General features: G+C 40.9%; 1 protein-coding gene across 1 annotated transcript in view; it reads left to right on the forward strand.

Moving 5' to 3' along the window:
- DOCK1 (dedicator of cytokinesis 1) overlaps positions 1-22,235 on the forward strand; it is a 362,037-nt gene that overhangs the window by 221,368 nt on the left and 118,434 nt on the right. Inside the window, exons 28-29 of the mRNA XM_075843124.1 lie at positions 9,769-9,870; positions 11,649-11,743. Of these exons, the coding sequence (XP_075699239.1) occupies positions 9,769-9,870; positions 11,649-11,743 (197 nt within the window). The remainder of the gene's footprint in view (positions 1-9,768; positions 9,871-11,648; positions 11,744-22,235) is intronic.

The raw sequence follows: 22,235 nt of genomic DNA on the forward strand, positions 1-22,235 counted from the left end.
AAACAGCATTTAGAAAGTTTTTTAACCCTTCAGGCATTTCACAAGAATTAAAGCAAAGTGGAGGTGAAATTTGCAAATTTCATTTTTCTTGCTGAATTTCAATTTTATTCATTTTTTTTCTGTAACACAGAAGGTTTTACCAGAGAAACACTATTAAATATGTATTGTCCAGATTCTGCAGTTTTTAGAAATGTCCCACATGTGGCCCTACTGCGCTCGTGGACTAAAACACAAGCCCTAGAAGCAAAGAAGCACCTAGTGCATTTTGAGTCCTCTTTTTTTATTAGAATATATTTTAGGCAGCATGCCAGGTTTGAAGAGGTGTTGAGGTGCCAAAACAGTAGGAATCCCCAAATAGTGACCCCATTTTGGAAACTACACCCCTCAAGGAATTCATTTATGGTTGTTGTTACAATTTTGACCGCACAGTTTTTTCACAGCACCTATTTGAATTGGGCTGTGAAATGAAAAAAATTACATTTTTTCCAATAAGATGTAATTTTTTCTCAAAATTTCTTATTTTCACAGGGAACAAAATACCCCATTTTGTTGCCCAATTTCTCCTGAGTGCAGCAATACCCCATTTGTGGCGATAAACTGCAGTTTGGGCCCATGGGAGGCCTCAGAAGTGAAGTAGCGCTGTGTGTTCTTTGGAGTGCAGATTTTGCTGGATTGGTTTTCGGGTGCCATGTCGCATTTGCAGAGCCCCAGAGGTATCAAAGCAATGGAAACCCACTAGAACTGACCCCATTTTGGAAACTACACCCCTCAAGGAATTCATTTATGGGTGTTGTGACCATTTAGACTCCATAGTTTCTTCACAGAACTTATTTGAATTGGGCTGGGAATTAAAAAAATATATATTTTTTCCAATAATATGTCGTTTTAGCTCAAAAATTCTTATTTTCACAAGAAATAAAATACTAAATTTTGTTGCCCAATTTGTCCTGAGTGCGGCAATACCCCATTTGTGATGATAAACTGCTGTTTGGGCCCATGGGAGGGCTCAGAAGGAAAGGAGCGCTATGTGTTTGTTGGAGTACAGATTTTGCTGGTTTGGTTTTCGGGTGCCATGTCGCATTTGCAGAGCCCCAGAGGTATCAAAGCAATAGAAAACCACCAGAAGTGACCCCATTTTGGAAACTACACCCCTCAAGGAATTCATTTATGGGTGTTGTGACCATTTTGACCCCATAGTTTTTTCACAGAACTTATTTGAATTGGGCTTGGAATTAAAACAAAATTAATTTTTTCCAATAATATGTAGTTTTGGCTGAAAATTTCTTATTTTCACAAGAAATAAAATACCCCATTCTGTTGCGCAATTTGTCCTGAGTGCAGCAATACCCCATTTGTGGTGATAAACTGCCGTTTGGGCCCATGGGAGTGCTCAGAACGAAAGGACCACCATTTGGCCTACTGGGGATTTTCTAGTGCGAAGTCATGTATGCAGAAGCCCCTGAGGTACCAGTACAGTTGAAACCCGCAAGAAGTGACCCCGTTTTAAAAACTACACCCTTAAGGCATTCATCTAGAGGTGTAGTGAGCATTTTGACCGGAGAGATACACCCCATAAACTGTAATGTGGGTTCTCCCGGGTATGACAATACCCTACATGTGGCTGTTATCAGCTGCCTGGGCACACAGCAGGGCTCAGAGGGGAAAGACGAGGGGGGATAAGCTGTGCGGAGTGCATCAGGGTAAGTAGAATTGGGGTAAATTATAAAACAAGGGATGTATGATAAATTTTAAACCACTCTTTCATACAGAGCTCTGGTTTTTCGGGACACGCGTTACATTGATATATTGTGTCCTCCCTTATACCCCTCTTATAGCAGACTTTGCACCTCTTTTGACTTTTTCCCTTCTTGCCAGTTTGGGGAACTTCTCCTGGAAAGTGTTGCCGCCTTGGTACGATGCGTGTGGCCCCGCTTCCAGAAGTACTGGGTGCCCCCCCGTTCCTGGTCCCTAAAGATTAGGTTCTTGATAATCACCTCTTGAAATTCCAGGAAAGTTCCCCTCTGGCCTGTACATCGACGTAGCACGTACACATTGTACAATGCCATCTGTATGATGTGCCCGGCCAGCTTCTTATACCACACCGCATGGCGCTGTAGGGCTTCGGGACTTGATCTGACAAGTCCACCCCTCCCATGTACCTATTGTAGTCCAGGATGCAGTCTGGTTTAGGGGTCTCTGTACTGGTACCTCGTACAGGTACATGGGTACTGGTGTGACATCTCTCTTGTCCTTGTACTTGACACACAATATGTTGCTGCTAGAATGTGCCCTGCGCTCACCCCTTCTTGTTTGCCCAAGCAGAGTCTTAGGGAGGCCTCTCAGATTTCATCTAGCAGTGCCGCATGCCGCAGGACTGGAAGCGAGGCAGTTGAAGAGTGGGACGCTGGTATAAAAATTATCCAGGTAGAGGTGGTAACCCTGGACCAGCAGTGGGTGCACCAAATCCCACACAATTTTTGCATTAACTCCCAGTAAGGGGGGGCATTTTGGGGGCTGAATACTAGTGTCCTTCCCTTCATATATCCTACATTTGTAGGTATACCCTGATACACTCTCGCACAGCTCATACATCTTCACGCCATACCTTTCCTTCTTACCCGGCAGGTACTGGCGGAATTGAACCCTCCCTTTAAAATCCACCAAGGACTCATCAATAGAAATACACTTCTTGGGGGTGTATGCTTGGGGAAACCGGGCACTGAAACGGTCTAATAGGGGTCTCCGTTTATACAAACGGTCAAAACTGGGGTCATCTCAGGGTGGGCACGGCTCATTATCAGTATAATGTAAGAAGCGAAGTATTGCCTGATTTTTTATTTTTTTTTAGGTTACAGTTCAGTTCTGAAGTTGCTTTGATGGACCTATATATTAGAAACCCCTATGAAACACCCCATTTTAGAAACTAGACCCCTCAAAGTATTCACAACAGCATTTAGAAAGTTTATGAACCCTTTAGGTGTTTCACAGGAATTTAGAGCAAAGTAGAGGTGAAATTAAAAAAAAAATGTTGTCAGAAAATCCGCTTTATACCATTTTTTTTATAACACAAAAGGTTTTACCAGAGAAACGCAACTTGCCCAGATTCTGCAGTTTAGAGAAATATCCCACATGTGGCCCACGGGCGGTAATGGACTGAAGCACCGGCCTCCGAAGCAAAGGAGCACCCAGTGGATTTTGAGGCCTCTTTTTTATTAGGCACCATGTCCGGTTTGAAGAGGTCTTGTGGTGCCAAAACAGTGGAAACCCCCCAAAAGTGTCCCCATTTTGGAAACTAGACCCCTTGAGGAATTCATTGCAGTTTTCTTGGGGTGCATGCGGCTTTTTGATCAGTTTTTATTCTATTTTTAGGTGGCGTGGTGACTAAAAAACAGCAATTCTACTATTGTTTTTTTACAGCGTGCACCGTGCGCTATAAATGACATATTCACTTTATTCTGCGGGGCGATACGATTACGGCGATACCAGATGTTTATAGTTTTTTTTTATGTCTTATGGCGTTTGCACAATAAAATACGTTTTGTAAACAATCATTCACTTTTTGTGTCACCTTATTCTAAGAGCCATAACGGTTTTATTTTTCCATCAATAAAGCCGTGCGAGGACTTATTTTTTGCGTAACGAACTGTAGTTTTGATCAGTACCATTTTTAGGTACATGCGACTTTTTGATCTCTTTTTATTCAATTTTTTGGGAGGTGAAGTGACCAAACAATTGTTATTGTGGTACGGTTTATTATTATTTTCTTTTACGGCGTTCACCGCGCGGGATAAATACCGACATAATTTTGTAGTTCAGGCCGTTACGGACGCGGCGATACCAATTATGTATAGTTTATTTGTTTGTTTATATATTTTTATTAATAATAAATGACTGATAAGGTAAAAAGGGGGGATTTTTACTTTTAATACTTTTAAAACTTTTATTTTCTTATTTTTACACCTTTTTTTAACTTTTTTTTAACTTTATTACTTTGTCCCACTAGGGGACATGAGGGCAGGAGGCCCTGATCGCTATTCTAATACACTGCACTACATGCGTAGTGCAGTGTATTAGAACTGTCAGCTACTCACTGACAGCAAGCATAGTGGGTCCTGACTTCGTCAGGACCCACTAGGCTTCCGTCGATGGCAGAGCCGGACGCCATTGTTTGGTGTCCGGTTGCCATAGCCACCATCGCCAGCCGCTATCGCGTAGCAGGCTGGCGATTGTAGCTTAACCCCTAAAAAGCCGTGATCACTATTGAACACGGCTTTTAAGGGGTTAATCAGCGGGGACACAGCGATCGGTCCCCGCTGTAGGAGCTGTGACAGCTGCTGTACGAGACAGCAGCTGTCACAGCTCCTGTATATGTCGGGAAGACGGCCGAAATGGCCGTTATCCCCGCGACGTAATAATCCGTCGCTCAGCGCTAACGATACAGTTAGCGCGACGGATTATTACGTCGCTGAGCGCGAAGGGGTTAAAGGCTATGTAAACCTTTTGAAAGTGATTTTTTTTTTTGGGTGCAACTTTCAAAATAATTTTTAATAAAAACTTATTAGACTTTTTGAGATACAGCTGCTCTGTATCTTGTATACAAACAGCTGTATCTTTCACGAAGACCTGAATCCGTCACTCCGACGGACCTGACAGATTACAGGTAGATCCTGCCCGCTGACACTGAACGCATCACATCTAAGTTATGAACTTAGATGTGATGGATAACAGGTGGATCCTGCGTCTCAGAGGCACACAGGACCCGCTTTCACTGAACCAGTCAGTCCTGCGGATCTGACGGGTACAGGATTCCGCGAACGATACAGCTGCTTTGTATACGGGATACAGAGCAGCTGTATATCTCAAAGGCAAAAATTATTTGTAATAAAAACTAATTTGAAAGTTGCACCAATCACAGACATTTTTATTTTAAAAAAATCACTTTCAAAGGTTTACTTAGCCTCTAAAGAGGCTCTGTCACCAGATTATAAGTGCCCTGTCTCCTACGTAATGTGAACGGCGCTGTAATGTAGATAACAGCAGTGGTTTTTATTTTGAAAAATGATCATTTTTGAGAAAGTTATGAGCAATTTTAGATTTATGCTAATTAGTTTCTTAATAGACAACTGGGCGTGTTTTTACTTTTTACCAACTGGGCGTTTTGGAGAGAAGTGTAGGACGCTGACCAATCAGTGACCAATCGGCGTCATACACTTCTCATTGTTCCAGGCCATTTTTACAGTGTGATTGTGCAGTGAAAGAAGCTGGGCTGGAACAATGAGAAGTGTATGACGCTGATTGGTCACTGATTGGTCAGCGTCCTACACTTTTCTCCACAACGCCCAGTTGGTAAAAAGTAAAAACACGCCCAGTTGTCTATTAATAAACTAATTAGCATAAATCTAAAATTGCTCATAACTTGCTAAAAAATGATTGTTTTTCAAAATAAAGACCACTGTTATCTACATTACAGCGCCGACCAGATTATGTAGGAGATAGGGCACTTATAATGTGGTGACAGAGCCTCTTTAAGTTCAATGTATAAACAGTTTGCAGTGAGCTCACAAGCACCCTCTAGTGGTGACCGCAGGTAGCCATCATTTTATTTTTTCCTTAACTTTAAAGGGGTTGTACCAGGATCTAAAATTATCACCTATCCACAGGATAGGTGATAATTTTCTTATCGCTGGGACCCCGGCAGATCATGCTTGACCACAGTAAGGAGTACATTAAATGGAGCGAGGCACTGTTGCTCCATTCAAAGTCTTTGAGAATGACAGAAACGGAGTACAGCAATCTGCTGTTTCCATCAGTCTCATAAATAGAATTGAGCGGCTGGCACATGGTCGACCACCGCTCCAATCAAGCGCCTCCTCACTGTGTATGGTGCGTTGGCGAGGATCTGGGGGCCTGGGGCCCCTGTTCTCCTGATCGGTGTGGTTCTCATCAATCAGTAAATTATCAATTTTCCTGCGGATAGTTTATCATTTTTTATTCTAGCAATACATCTTTAAGCTTGACAGAAGGTGCCGTGCCCATTTATTTGGAGTGGAGGGAGATGAGCAGCTACCAGGCACCTACACCAGCTCGGAACTATTGCTCTCTGTGGCCTCTCATCATTAGATTTTCTCTTAAAAAGGTTGATCCACGATGAGAAGCCGTCCCGACGATCAGCTCTTTCCCAGCAGGTCTGTCTTCAGAAATCCCTGGCGATCAGTCATCACTTGGGAAAGCCGCGGCTGGCCATACATCTCTCCTGCCGCGTCATTACATGCCGGGCCAATCAGATGAAATCACTTGACATCTCATTTGTTGCACTCCTTTTCTTTAATGGAGGGGCCAACTGGTCCATCTAATCCATATGTTATAAGAAATGTCCTGTGTCCTAATGAAAACTCTTCCTGCCCCTTGTGCTCTGGCAGCTCAGTGTTATTGGAGGGAAACTGGGCCCCATCAAAATCCAGCTGTTCGTTTTCTCACACCTGTAAGAAAATGAAACAAAATATTAAGTTGCTTGTTGAAGGCCAAATGTCCCTATGATAACAATTAGCTGCCAGAGCATAGGGGCAGGAAGTGTTAGCGGAGGACACAGGCACTCAAGATGTTATTACTCCAATAATTTAGAGACTTTATTAGGGATCTGGTAGTTTCTCATTCCTGACCTTGAAGCCACAGACACACCAATCCTAATCTGCGCAGTCTCCAAGGTTCTGGTCTAGTGAAATTCACTATTGTGATGCCGGACTATCAGAGTTTCTGTATTATCAGATGCCAGGTCAAAAGAATTTCATATATATATGAACAAATACGCACATATCCACTGACATTTTCTTGATACTCTAACTAAGGGTATGTGCACACACAAAATAAAAAACGTCTCAAAATACAGAGCTGTTTTCAAGTGAAAACCGCTTCTGATTTTCAGACGGTTTTTTAATCAAAGTCGCGATTTCCAACATAATCTAGATTGTGACAAACTCCGCAGCAGGACGCTGTTCAATAATAACCAGCTAGGAGACCATGGCGTATTTTATATTACGTAATTTTTATTTCCCAAATTACTTATTGGAGACTCTTTAGCTTTACAGGTAATCCATATGACAATCTGATAATCCGGCACTTGTCCAGAAGGTGAACATTAATATTACAATCATGTTTGTGTTCTATAACGCGTTTTCACCAGCGACCTGTTGACCGGCCGCCTTGTGGCTTCCGGTCCGCTGCTTTCAAGTACCGCTGAACATCACACCCTTGAATAAGCGTTAAGCACCTGCATCGTATTCCTCACGCTGCTGTGGCGAGGTGATAGACACTCGTATAGTAACACTGTGTACAAGTCTTAAGCAACCACTCCTTCAGCGTGTAATTCAGATTGATAGCTCTCTGACGGAAAACGCACGGAAGTTGTGTCAAAATCACTTAAAATGCCGCTCAGCCCCTGATATGGCAGAATAATAGCTTTGATTCCAATCTAGTGCGCACCGGCCGGGGGAGAGTGCTAGACCATAATGTCCCTTCAAATTCTATGAAAAGCCTGTTAGCAGAAATGGTTTTTTATTCTTCTAGGGACCCAAATTACATGCATAGTGAATGATTTGTGTGCCGGCTTCAGATGTATTTTTCAGTTTTGTCTTAACCTTAGTAACGTATTTTGATTGATGATTATAGCGATCAGACATGACTTGAAACACAGGCTAATGCATCGTACCAGGAGTAACGGAGAAAAAAAATACAGTAAATGTGTTTATTAGGCTCGGCTCTAATGCAGCCACCTAAACGTGCGAAACGCGGCTTTTGTTTGGCTCATGATGAAGATGAATGTTCTTCCTTATCTCCCCCATAAAACACGGATTTGCTATAAATTGCCTATGTCACTGTTCATAATGCTTTTAATAAGTAAACCAATATCTTGGTGTCCACTTGAAATACACTCGGCAGTAAAGGCGCAGGAAACATTAAAGGATCATCATTTCTGCCTCCGCCTCGCCGTTGCTACATCAACAATCTATTGATTTCTATTTTCGTTTTTTCCCGGTGTAAGTTTATAAATTGGGAGACAACCCCATGACAAAGTTTCTCCTTTGACTTTTTTTATAAAAAATTTTTTATTGGTGCTAAAATTAGTTCACCAACTAAATGTAGTTTGTGGGTTGTTTTTTTTGTTTTAAAAAAATAAAAATATCTAATCATGCAGCATGAGACAATGGATGAACATATCTTTAAACTGTTGTGGTTGCTATGGATACTATGTGGTTGCTATGGATACTATGTGGTTGCTGCAGCCGATTGTCAGGCAACACTTTCCTAGCAACCACACTATTACATTATCCCAGCCTTTAAACTGGTGCTGTGCGAAGGTTAAAGAAGGCTGAGCAGCACTCAAACCAGGATTTTCTCTAGGCCTTAGTCATCAGATTTTTGAAAATAGACATTAAGTCGAGAATCCCTTTAAATATTGATTGGAGGATTCCTTTAGATGTGACATTGCCTGGTATCTAAATGGTAATAGTGTTCCTATTAAAAGTAATTACCCCTAATAAATGGGGTTAATCAGTATTTTTGATACGAAACTGCTCTAAATGAGTGTGCTGCTTTTTATATAAAAAATCTGCATAAAAAATGCGCAGGGTGGGCTAATTTCTTAGAATTGTCGGGGATCGTGTGGTTTTTGTTTGTTTTTTTTTTTCTTTTATATTCCTTTTTTGTCTTATTTGTTATTTTTTGGTCTTTAATATTTGTATTATATACAGTGTGTGTTTAGAGATACAGGCAGTTGGCATATTTATGTCAGATGTATTATGTGCTTATGTTATAAAGTGTTTAAAAAAAATGACTGTTGAAAAAAAGTTACCTATTTTATTTATTTATTTATATATATATATATATATATATATATATATATATATATATATATATATATATATAATTAATTTTCCTGATGTGGAAAGACTCTGAAATCCATTTGAGGTCTTGTTTGTAATGAACAAGGAAAATTAGGAATCCTCCAGTAATTAAATATTTACGCTGATACAAATGAATGATGGGGTCGTTTATTCTATATATATATTTTTTCGAGAAACAGCGCCACTCCTGTCTATGGGTTGTGTCTGGTATTGCATCTCCACCCAGTCACTTGACTGCTGGAATATCAGACACAACTCCTTTACAAGAGTGTACTGCACCCAGGAAAAGCAGCACAATTTTTTTTCTAAACCTACGCAACCCCTTAAAGGGACATTAAAGGGGTTTTCTATTCGTTCACTGTTATAACATATCAATGGGTTCCTCTACTTAGTGAGGAGGTGGCTACACATAATGTTCACACTCCTGTGGCTGGTCCAATTGTCTCGTCATAAAGGTGAATGAGTCGAAAACCCCTTTAAGTGTATTTCCTTCCTCTATAAAATGCTAATAAAGTCTCCATGTATGTTACAAATGTGATTATTATTATAAATTATTAGTGGCAAGCCTTCTGTGCCGGTCTCCTCATGACAACACTTCCTGCCCCCTGTGTTCTGGTAGCTCGGTGTTGTCATAGTGGCTGCCAATTAGAACCCATCATTTTATTTTTCTATTACAGCGCTGCAGCTGTCAGGACAGGTTTGGGAACGCTGCTCTAGAGGTTCAGGAGTATTGGGATTGCCTTGTAAATGGTATTACACAATATACATAATGATAGAGAATATACATTTAAATGAGATTTTCTCTTAATATATATTTTCGTTTTCTATATAAAATGATTGTGTAATTTTGTTTTTATTCTTCTATTAGGGAAATTTTGTTGCCTCCATGACGGCTATTTTAAGGCAAATGGAAGATTACCACTATGGTCACCTTATTAAGACCTTTGGGAAGATGAGGACTGATGTTGTGGTGAGTTTACTTTAGGGAGGACTTTTCTAACAATGTTTACAGTATATAAATACAGACTATTTTGCCTCATTAAAGGGGTTGTCACAGGATTAAATATTATAGTTCTCTGTTAGATCATGCAAAACATAACTATTTTGGGATCATTTAAAGGACTTTGATATTGATGGCTTATTCCTAGGATCGGTCATCAATATCAGGTCAGTGGGGGTCTGACTCCCAGCAAACCACTGATTGACTGAGTGAAGGAGCTGCACTCTTTGGTCACCACTGTGTCCTAATCCTTGTTTACCAGGCATAGCGCTGTACATTTTGTAGTGGCTGTGCCTGGTATTGCAGCTCAGACCCATTCAAGTGCCTGGCAAACAATAAAGGGAACGCAGTCCCAGAAAACATCTTAAATTTTATTTTTTTTAAATGCCTGTGTGTAGATATTGTTACATACTTGTAACGACGCCCCCTGGTGTTCTTTTGATTCTCTCTCTACCATCCAATACTGCTGGTGGTCACACATGCTCAGTAGCTCAGTCCCCCCGCCCAGATCCTCTTCTACACGGACGGAGGAGTGATTCCTACTATAGTGCCGAATACGAATCGGCAAACTAGAAGCGTCTTATTCTCTTTAGCATTGGGCACGTTAGGTGGACGTTCTGCGAGGGAATCTAAAGAAAATCAGGGGCGCCATAACAAGTATATAACAGCAATATCTAAACACAGGAGCAGTTTTTAAAAAGATTCCATTTGAAAAATTGCAAACTTTTGATCTAACAATATAACTAAGAGAAATGTAATCTGTAACCGTGGGACAACCCTTAAGTCCGCCACCTATTTGTTATAGTGATGTAGGTCCTTATTGTATAAATGTAGGGACTGCTCTACTAATAAACGACATTCTTATTGTGGCAGGTTTTATCCAGCTAATAAAAGTTTTTATTTTATTAGAATTGTCTGTCAATAATATTTGTATAAACATTACATTCTGATGTCCGTACCTGATTATATAGAGATGAGCGGCGCTACATAAGTGCCGCTTATCCTTTTCTGCACTGATAGCTGGGTGTTACCATTGCCGTTGTCTAGTGTCCCTACACGGTCTGACACTTTTTTTTTTACCAGGTCTTATTTCATTCACAGTTAGGACTCATTCAGACGAGCGTGATTCTCGTCAGTGTGCTGTGCGTTGAAACAACGCACCGCACGCGGCCCCATTGATTTCAATGGGGCCGTTCACACATGCCTGAGTTTTCACGCAGCGAGTATCCGTTGCGTGAAACTCCATGTCCTTTTATTGGTGCTTTTTCACGCACCTAGCCGTGTAAGTCAATGGGTGCGTCAAAACCACGGATAGCACACGGACGCACATCCGTGTTATGTCCGTGTTTCACGCATCAATTACATTGGAAAAAATTAGTGCTTGCAAGTACGTGAAAAACACACGCATAGCACACTGGTGCAAAAACGCAACGGACAGATTTACATGCGTTTTTTAGGCGCACAAATCTGTGGCGCTAGTGTGAATGTAGCCTTACGTGTTATAAAGGTTTTGTCTCGGGACGACAATCTCTGGGGGTTTGGCTTCTGTAACCCCCATAGACAAGCTGGCTTCATTGGCGAAGACGTGTGTAGCCGCTGCAGGGGAAATGTAACATTACATGGAAGCCATACATATGTATATTTGACCGTCCATGTAATGCATGGACACCCCTGGCTCTGCCATTGTTCTGGCTTATGTAGGGGGTTCCTAATATTATTTAACTTTTTTAATACTTTTTATTTTTCAGGACTTTCTTATGGAAACCTTCATCATGTTTAAGAACCTGATTGGGAAGAACGTCTATCCCTCAGACTGGGTTATAATGAACATGATGCAAAACAAGTGAGTGCGGACTCCAGTAACATTTGAGATGTAGAAGTGTTTATAGACCATAGAGAGCAATAATATACTCAACATATATTTATACATGCCTACAATCCGCATCCATGTAGATCTACGGCTTTAGAAACCGATAAAGGTACACGCATCAGACCGTTTGTATCAATCCCTGCAGTTGTGTCAGCAGGACACGATCATGAGAGATATTCAGACACTGAATATAAACTCTGGATTTTTCCATTCACTGACAGCAATCAGATCTTGAAGAGTAGATAAAAGATATTCTAACTCTGTATAACTTTTTACGATATGTGGGGCAGGTGTAGTTAATGTTTGGAAAATCCCAGCCTCCTTACAATATGTAATTGTTAGTCCGTTTTATGTTTTGTTTCCATTGTGAGATTAATGTACGCCAACTTGTCACCAGAAAGTACAGCTGCTTGCTTTCCTGTTCCAACATAGTGTCACCCTAATGAGTTTAGTAGTTTAGTCTCCCTGGCAGCAGATGGCTTTAACTATACAGCGGGCACATCCTGAAAACACTCAAGGACAATATTCTTGCATTTTCTCCATCTATATTGTTTCTCGCAGTACTCAAACTACATTTGGATATAGATCTGCAGTAAAAATCATGTAATCTGGTGTGTGATCAGGCGGAAACTCTGATAATGGGTTTTTTTCCCGCACACAACAGCATTTTAAAGGCATTACTTAAATTAGAATTTAGTTTTTTTTACCCAGAAATGTGCCGCTTTTGTCCGTGGGGGTTAGTCTAGTATTGCCGTTCAGCCCAATTCACTTCAAAGGTACTTTGCTGCAATACCAGACATGACCCACGGGCAAGAGTGGGGCTGTTTCTTGAAGATAGCAGCAATCTTTTTGTAACCCCTTCAACATCTGTAAATTCCACAAGACCAAAATCAGAAGACGGAGCAAAGTCAATTTCAAAATATTCCAGAATATAAAAAGAAAAACTATTTAAGGTTACTGTTGCAAATTTGGTTTTATTACGTTTTATTTCCTGAAGACTATATACTTTTTTTTTTTCTATGACTGTCCGATAAGTTAGAGCACTTGATATTCATGCACCCACCAGGTCAAATATTATGGATTAATTCACTTTCATAGAAATGTACAAAAAGTGTAGAGAACCGTGTAAAAGACTAAACGGAAATAAAATAGATCATCATAAAAATAATACAAAATATGTCACTCAGGGGTCTTATAGTTGGTTAGATCTGCACAATCTTATGTCTCTGGTCGTCTAAAATACAAGATTATCTTGCAGTTCTGTACCAGCCGTACTAGTACAATCTCTGGGTTATTCAATGGCGGATTAAAGGAATTTCACAGGACATCATTTGCACATTTTATACGGAAGTGCAACACGGAATGCAAGAAAAAGTTAAAGATTTTTTTTTTTAAGGCTGATACTGTTATGAATCTTAGGCTATGTTCACACTGCTGTTTGGCGCCTCCTTCAGGCAATTGAGGTCAATGGGGTCCACTGGTCGCCGCTTGGCTGCACCCTATGATGGATCCGGCACAGCCTCGCGGCTTCCTTTATGAACGGAAGTCATAACACAGATGTGAACACAGACTAAAACTGGTCAAACCATGCAGTGTTTCGGATCAGTGCAAATATGCCATAATAGTGGGAATAATCCTGCTCAGTTTTCCGAATAAATATATATATTCTACACGTGTAAAATTTACTACACAAGACTGAATTCTGTATACACCGGTCCACAATATGATTTATGGTAGCATTTCTGCACCAATAAACACTGCCTTTTAATAGGATTGTTTTATATGCGCCAAGCATTTTTAAGTGGTACTATTCTGGCTCCATAGCACATCAGCACAGATAAGGAATTATAATGTATTGGTAAGCAGTTTTTTCAGACTAGATGTCATTTTATTATTATGGTAATTTTCCCCCCAAAAAATATTTTTTTATTTATTCTTGCAAACTTTGCACATAACTATGTACATCACCACCCCCCCCCCCCCCATTCCCATTTTGTTTGATGTTTTATTTATTCTTCATCCCAATTAAAATTTTACAATGTTGCCAAGACCTTAATTGCACTGCTCTCTAGAATGTAATATGGGTTAGGATTTAGCAAGTGTGCTGCAAGATACGTAACCTTGATGTCTTATGCACCATTGTATCTGTGCCAAGGTAATATATGCATAGCTGAAGGACACTGCATATATTACCATGGCGCATATATATCTGTGTGTATATATATATATATATATATATATATGTGTGTGTGTGTGTCCTTCTGCTCAATTTAACACAGTAATAGCACATACAAGTGTCATTGAATACAAAAAAAACACACTTTATTTCCTGTTTTATTTACTTATATAGCACCAAGACATCCCACAGCGCCGTATATAGATTGTCATCATTCACATTGGTCTCTGGCTCAAATTGAGGCCCTTTTACACGGGCCAATGATCGGGCAAACTAGCGTTCATATGAATGCTCATTTCTGATCATAAACAGGGCAACGATCAGCTGATGAACAAGCAAACGTAAACCAGGAGACATGCTGCCGACATGATGCCGATCTCTCGTCCCCGTTCATTACTGATCATAGTTCCTGGAAAAGAGAAAACGAGCAGCGATCAACGAACTTTGTCGTTGATCGGCGCTCATTTTTACAGCCCATGTTGCCTGCGTTAATGGACCTTAAGGCTCACCATCTAATCTCGCTATCTCACACACACAATAAGGCCAATTTCATGGCAAGCCAATGAGTCTTTCAGTATGTTTTTGGAGTGTGCGAGGTAACTGGAGAACCCGGAGGAAACTCACCCAAACACTGGGTGTACATACAAAACCCTATGTTGATTTGGCCTTGGTCAGGTTCGAACCCAGAAGCCAATGCTGTAAGGCATCGTCGCTAACCGCTGAGACACCATGGATATGAAGTTTCACATCATAGGAGCATCTTACAAACTGAAAGAGATCCTTTAAAAGGAACCTGTCATCTGTTTTGATGACCCTAAACCGCTGTTACCACTTTCTAGGGGCTAGAGAGACATTTCCGGACATATCCATGTAAAGCATAACTTAGAAAAAAACATTTTAACAACTCCTGTGCTCTATCCAAATTTCTCTTAAAGTGTCCGCTGGGCGTTTCTTGAACAGGCAAGTGTCCTGCGATATTTGCGGCAACTCCTCCCATGTAGGTTTGATTGACATCTGACGCCTTCTACATTATCCACTGTTTTTAGGGTTGTCAAAACTGATGACTGGTTCCCTTCAAGCAATCTGAACTCTGCACCCTACGGTAAACTGGAGTAGAAAGGTGTCCGGAAGCGTATTCTGTTATTAAATTGCTCAGGGGCTGAGTTAAAGGTTGAGGGATGGGCTTAAAAATAATTAAAACCACACCTAATGTACATGCATTTTTGTACAAAGCCATTCTTTCCGTCATCCTTTTAAAGTTGTTGTTAAAAGGGCCTTAAAATACGTTGTTTGAATGATTAGAGGATTGTCTACAGACCATAAATCAGAAAACATTAAAGGGAATGTCAAACTTGGACAACCATTTAGCGTTTTATAGGTCACAACGATAAGCTGATTGCGGCGGTCGTCCAGGAGAAGCCACCAGCAAGTCATCCTGGCCCTGCATGGAAAATAAAGTCTTGCATGACAAACATTGAAATAATGTAATGCAAGGACGAGCTAGGTCCTTACTTAGCAACTCTCTACTGATATAGGGGTTTTCCATTACATCCGTATACTCTAATAAGGAATATGGTTAGGGGTTGTCTAACAGGTCGTGCAAAGAGCCTGTACGGCAATACGTGGAGTACCCACAGCTATGTGCTACGGAGCCATAGGCACGCCGATGTTTTCTCCCCTAGATGACTGCTTTGGGTGCCATATTTCAACTCTGAGGCTGTGAGGCCCCATTCACATAATGATGGTTTAAGCTCCTGATGTACAGTATGTTAAACGCAGGCCGTAACGAATGCCTAACCGTGGCATTCGTCACTCATAGGCTATTATGGCATTCGTTAAATGAATACAACATGTACTGTCATGACTCTTTTCATGACGTATCCATTAAACTGAGAGAATTATAGCCTATGGGTGACATATGCCAATGTTAGGCAATTGTCACAGACAGATGTCATCCATAGAATATTATTGATTTATTGACGTATACACTAAATGTAGGGAAAAATTTAATGCGAATGAGCCCTCAAACAGACAAACCGTTTATCCTTTTGCCTTTCTTGGACAGATAATTGGAATTTACACCCGCTGACAATCAAAAGAACAATGCCCTGTCCCATTACATCAGTGTATTTCTACTGTATTATGTTGCTGTAATAGCTTACTGTTGGAGATAACTATCACTGAGGACATTTCCTTCGCTTCAGAGAGAGAGAAGGGTTTATCTACATGCAGATAATTGGATGTAATTCAGCTTTTGATTGACACTTGAAACTTGAAAATTGTGCTGGGACTTCCTACTTGGAAAGGGAGAGAGCGCTGCGTTATTCCATGTCTGTTCACGTACCTACTTTATTCCTTGTTACACTGGTCCCCAAGCTTCAATACATGTAACAAGTCCATCGAGCCGGTTGAATGGGATATCCATACTAAACATATGTGGTATGTATGTTCATTACTTGCATACATACTACAATTACTCTATACGCTTCTAGGTCTGGCAGGTCCTTCAGGAGAGAAAATACACAATTGTGGTCCTGTAATGCTCCACACACAGTAAACTTGTAGAATTCAGGTAACTTGAGAACAAAATAAATTGCTCCAGTCATATGTTGGCAGCTTCAGCCTCGCAGAGTCATGTTAATCAATATTGATTCTATGTTTGTTGTCATACATCATTAGCAACAATAGTTTTTGAAGAAAAGCATATTTCCCCAGCATTCACGACACAAGTGATTTATTAGGCTGATCTCAAAGTTTTGTTTTTTTTTACAACAGTGTTAATTACGGCACTTGCAAGCGAAGTAGGGATTTTTGGTAAATAATGGTGTAAACCCCTTAATACCGAAGGTATTTTATACCTTAATGACCTAGCAATTTTTTAAGTTTTTCCATCGTCTCATTCAAAGAGCTATAACTTTTTTTTCTTTTTCCGTCAACATAGCTGTATAAGGGCTTTTTTTTTTTTTTGCGCGACAAGTTGTATTTTTTAATTGCACCATTTTGGGATGCGTATAATTTATTGATTAACTTTTTTATTGACTTTTTTTTGGTGGGGTAGTGTAAAAAAAACGGCAATTTCACCATTCCTTTATGCGTCTTAAATTTACTTTTACCGTGTGGTATAAATAACAACGTTATTCAGCGGGTCGTTACGATTGCAGCGATACCAAATTTATATAGGTGTTTGTTTTACTAATTTTACACAGTAAAACATTTCATATTTGAAGAGCCAAAACTTTTTTTATTTTTCCACCGATGCAGCTGCATGAGGGCTTTTTTTTTTGCGGGACTTCTTATAGTTTTTATTGGTACCATTTTGGAGTCATGCAACTTTTTGATCACTTTTTATCAAATTCCTTTGAAGGCAGGATAAACAGAAAATAGCAATTCTGCCATTGTTTTTTATTTTATTTGGCGTTCACCGTGCGGGTTAAATAATGTAATTGTTTTATAGTTGGGGTCATTACGGACGTGGCGGTACCAAATATGTGTAATTTTTAACTTTTTTTCATAAAGTACACTATTTTGTAACGAGAAAGTGGGTTCTACATTTTTTTTTATTTTTTACTTGGGACTTTTATTTATTGGTTTCAAACTTTATTTAATTTTATTTTTAGTCCCACTAGGGGACTTTACAGTTCGATCTTTTGATCGCTTTTATAATAGTGTAATACTCCCGTATTGCATTGTATTATTGCCTGTCAGTGTAAAACTGACAGGCATCTGTTAGGTCATGCCTCTGGCATGGCTTAACATGCAATCACTGGAGGCAGACCTGGGGGCCTTTGTTAGGGCCCCGGCTGCCATAGAAAGCACTGACACCCCAAAATTGCATCGCGGGATGCCAGTGGGGTGAGAGGGGGAGCCCCCCTCCCTCTCCCTAAAACCACTCAGATGCGGCGCTCAATAAGGGGTTCAATATGATCGGAGACCACCGCTAGTGGTCTATGATCGTTGCCCTGATGCCCAAGGCTGTTCACAACAGCCCGGGTTACACAAACTCCCGATGCGGGAAAAGTTCTTCTGAAGTGCCGCCGTGAAAATACGGCGCTTCAGAAGAACTACCCCGAACGGCCTCTGTAAAAAGGCTATGCGGCGGTCATTAAGGGGTTAAAGGGGAGATAACTGTAAATATAGATTTGGGAAATTTTACTGATCGGATAAAGATCCGCTCAGTTTTATTGTTTTTGGCAATTTTGGAATGTTTTCCCTTGCAGCAATGACTAACTTTGCTTTTCACCTGGTCCTCCTTCCTTTGTCTTGAACACTATGGGATACAGTTAGAAGGGTTGACCCATCAAGACATCCCCTTCTCATGTTGTAGCCCTGACAAGCGGAGCATGTAGAATGATTTTGAGGATATAGGCCCTTTTACACGAGCCAATTATAGGGCCAACGAGCGTTGAAGCAGGGCATCGTTCACCGGCTAATTGTATCATTTATGCAACATTTAGTATTATCGTTGTCGGCAGCACATGTCCCTGTGTAAGCCTGGGAGAGTTGCTGCCGACATGATTGAAACGTTTGAGGATGAACGATCGTTATTTCGATAGATCGTTACTACAATCGCTCGTCCCCATACATAACCAACAACTGCTCCTTGTGAAAGGAGCAATTGAGTGCCGATCAATGATTTGTCTAGTTGATTGGCGCTAGTTTTCATGGCCCATACAAGGCCGTGCAATAGGACCTTAACTCTGTAGTGTGGTGGCTAAATACCCTGGCTTACATAACGGACTACAGTTTAGACTACCCCTCTAAGGTCTTTTCAGTCACCCCCCAGCGTTAGAGGGACACTGAGACCAGTAGAGGTGGATCCCAAGGCTCGATCAGCAGATCACTTAGCACTGAGGGGTGCTTATTGTTGAGATCAGGGTTATCCATGGTTTTCAATAGATGCCTTCAGTACTCCTTTATAGCACAGAACTTGGAATCTCTCAGTCAAGGGGACCCCCAACCACTCTCAAATAGCTGAAGCCCTGAAAGGCCATATAGCAAGGCCTTGTAAAAAACAGGCAGACCCTTTCAATCTACTACAGAAAACCGAGCAGTATATGGTAACCATCTAATAAATGATTGGATAGGCTTTCCTGACGCTGTCCTTGTGAATGTCCAGTGCTTTCCAGGTAATGTAATATCTATCTCATCAACACAATGAGCACTCGGACAGTTGTTGCCACTTTTTCATGTCTTGTGTTTTTCTACCAGGCTCTCTAAGGAAATACAGAATTTTCTTAAACTCGTGATGCAGGCCAACAAAATCTTAAGATGCTTTCTGAAAACTGTAAAAATAAATCAGTTTCTGTTCCAGTGCCATTAAATTCGTCAATCGCCTCCTGTATGATAACCTATTTTCGTCCTTTGGGGACTTTGTGTTTCTACATGCCAGTTTACGCTTCATGATTGACAAGGACAAAATGCAAACATTCATCGCTTGTTGAAAGTGGATCTCTCTGTAAAGCGCTCCCTTTACATGCATATTTGATTGAATTGTTTAATATTCCAGATTCCATGCGCTTTTCACTGCCTAAAGTTTCCTTTATCATACATTTGCATGGACTGTGTACCAAGAACACTTCTTGCTTCATGCAAAGTGGTATTGTAATGATAAGTTGCATAAGAAGGTAAATAATATACAACTATGTAAACTCATTTCAAAGCACTCCATAGGGAGTCTAATCATTTTTTACAGTTTCTGGAGCGGTTAATATTTAGTGGAATAGCAATGGGCACAGTACAGTGGTTGTGTTTGACCTCCATATTTTCTGACGTATTTCCGACACTTCTAACAGTAATGGATTGACATGTGAATGCCAATGCATTCACAATTGAAGAAGTAATGGAGGATTGTGTAAAGGTGTAGCTTTTGCTGCAACTCACCTGCATTTTAGATCTGGCTTTACATTATATACCCCCACCAGGGGCCCCATCAGGAATTTTTGGGCACCATACCGCCAAGGATTCTGGATCTCTCCTCATTACTTCCTGCAATGGAAAGTGTCAGGGATGGGGGCACAGACGGAGATAAAAACTGTAGGTACTCTTTGGAGGAAAGCAAAATAGCAGGGGTAGGAGGGAGGCTGGGAGGGAGACGCACCCTTACTTGGGCTTACAAGTAATTGCACTAAAGCTACTGCCTGTACAGAGCACAGTCACTCACCAAGATGCAATTTTGGCCGCTGCTTTCTCCTGCAGGGTCTAAGATCTCTCACCATCACGACAGGCCTGGATGAAGTCTCTGCCTCCTCCTTAGACGCTGCAGCTATGTCATCTGCTTAGTCCCCAGACCAGATGCTAAAATTAATTCAGACCCCAAGCCAGACCCCTAAATTAATTCAGACCCCAAACCAGACCCCTAAATTAATTCAGACCCCAAAATTAATACAGAACCTGACCCCTAAATAAATATAGACCCCTAAATTAATTGGAACCCAAGATACCTAAATTGAGGCCGCCTTAAGCTCCTGTGGTCCAGCTCATGAGCTCCTGATGCTGGCTTTTATGGCATCTACCAACTGGTCCTAGTCCTCCTCAAAAGAAACAGGAACAGCATTAGGGCTGGCCCCCTGATGAAAGCACCAGCTGTACTACACTAATGGCGGCCCTGCACCCACCCATCAATTATGGACTCGCGTACCCTGGGTCCGGCTCCCAGCATGCCTGGCAAACCGTTAATTTTGACTGGTAAGCCTGCGTCCAGCTAGACATTTTACCTGCATCGGAAATGTAGTATTACATGGCAGCCATTCAGATGAATGTTATATGTGGATAGCACATATACACCACAGGAGGAGCCACTCTCCAATGTGGCTTATGGAAGGGGTTTTCGAGCGTGTGGATCACCCTCTATGACGACCATATGCCCTAATAGGGCATATAGACAGGGGTTGCCTTAATGCAACGGCCCCTTTAAAGCCAGCAGTGTCTGACGTCTTCACCAATTTCTGTAGGAACGAAATATCCTAAAAGTGCATATGCATTTATTAATCATAATATAAAAATTCTGGCATGTAAGTGTGCATATAAATTCTATATAATCTAACTATACAGAGAGATGTATAGTTCTTCCGATGATGACGCCTTTATTCAGTGCTAGCATCAAATACTGTATCTAGGTTAATAAAATCCACACTCGTTTGAAGTAAATCAAATTAACAGAATATTATGAGTTTTTAATCTGAAAATAGGCACTTTCTTAAAGAAAAGATGAATTTGTCTAATGAAATCCTCCAGGCTTTAATTAACATAGTTTGTTCTTTTAGAGGCTGATGTCTAATAAACAAAGCATATTTCAGGTGCAGACCTTCATACTGTGGATCAATTAACAGCCGCCTCTACAGACAGGAAAGAACGTTGTGCCTTATAGAACGATACAGTATTTAAAGGAAGTCCGCACATTTTTAGGCTAACAAAAGGCTGGCACTGCTAGTTAGCGATAGGGTAAAGGAAGATGTACATACCAGTGGTTTGGATCATAGGGCTTGCACCAGGGTAAGAAAACAAGCAGAGCCGTCAATCAACGGTCATGCTGCAGAGGGGAGTGGTTGGAGCTCTAGATGCCGGACACTTCCGGGTTCGGCTGACTCTCCAACCTAATTCGCATACGGCACGCTGCAAAATAAAAGTTTTTTTTTTAGTTTTTTATTCTGATGTAAGCCCTATTATCCACACCACTGGTATGTACATTCTCCTTTACCCTATCATTGGCTAGCGGTGCCAGCCATTTGTTAGCCTAAAATGTGCGGGCTTCCCTTAAATACTGTATTGTTCTATAAAACACAAAGTTCTTTCCTAAGGATTAAATGTTTTTTTCCATCACAAGAAGTAATGGTACAAAATGTGCTGACAGACTCCCTTTAAGCAGCAATAATGGACATTGTGTCTCAAATTAATATAAATATTCGACAACTTCTGACTGTAAACGAGGCAGACATTTTTTGGGACATGTATTTCTTCTTGAAGATAAAGTTTGTCCTTTTAGTAAGACCACATGATGTACCGAGCTGTCAGAGGGCCCAAGTAGAGTTGCATGGGGACCTACTATACCTCGGTATGACTCCGTACGAAAAAGATGTGGCATGCTCCATTGCATGCTGCATTATGAAGCTATTCTCCTCTAAAAGCATTGCTTTTAAGGGAGACTATCTCCAAAATACAACGGCTCTGCTGAGTGCCTGAGGCCTTATACTGAGCAACACAGGTTCAGGAGCGGAGACCGTGCCGTCAGCAGTGGATGTAAGGACTAACTCTGATCTCAGCCGTTTAACCTCTTCGATGTTGTGGTTAATA

Source organism: Rhinoderma darwinii, chromosome 11 (genome assembly GCF_050947455.1).
Source record: "Rhinoderma darwinii isolate aRhiDar2 chromosome 11, aRhiDar2.hap1, whole genome shotgun sequence".
NCBI classification, from domain to species: domain Eukaryota; kingdom Metazoa; phylum Chordata; class Amphibia; order Anura; family Rhinodermatidae; genus Rhinoderma; species Rhinoderma darwinii.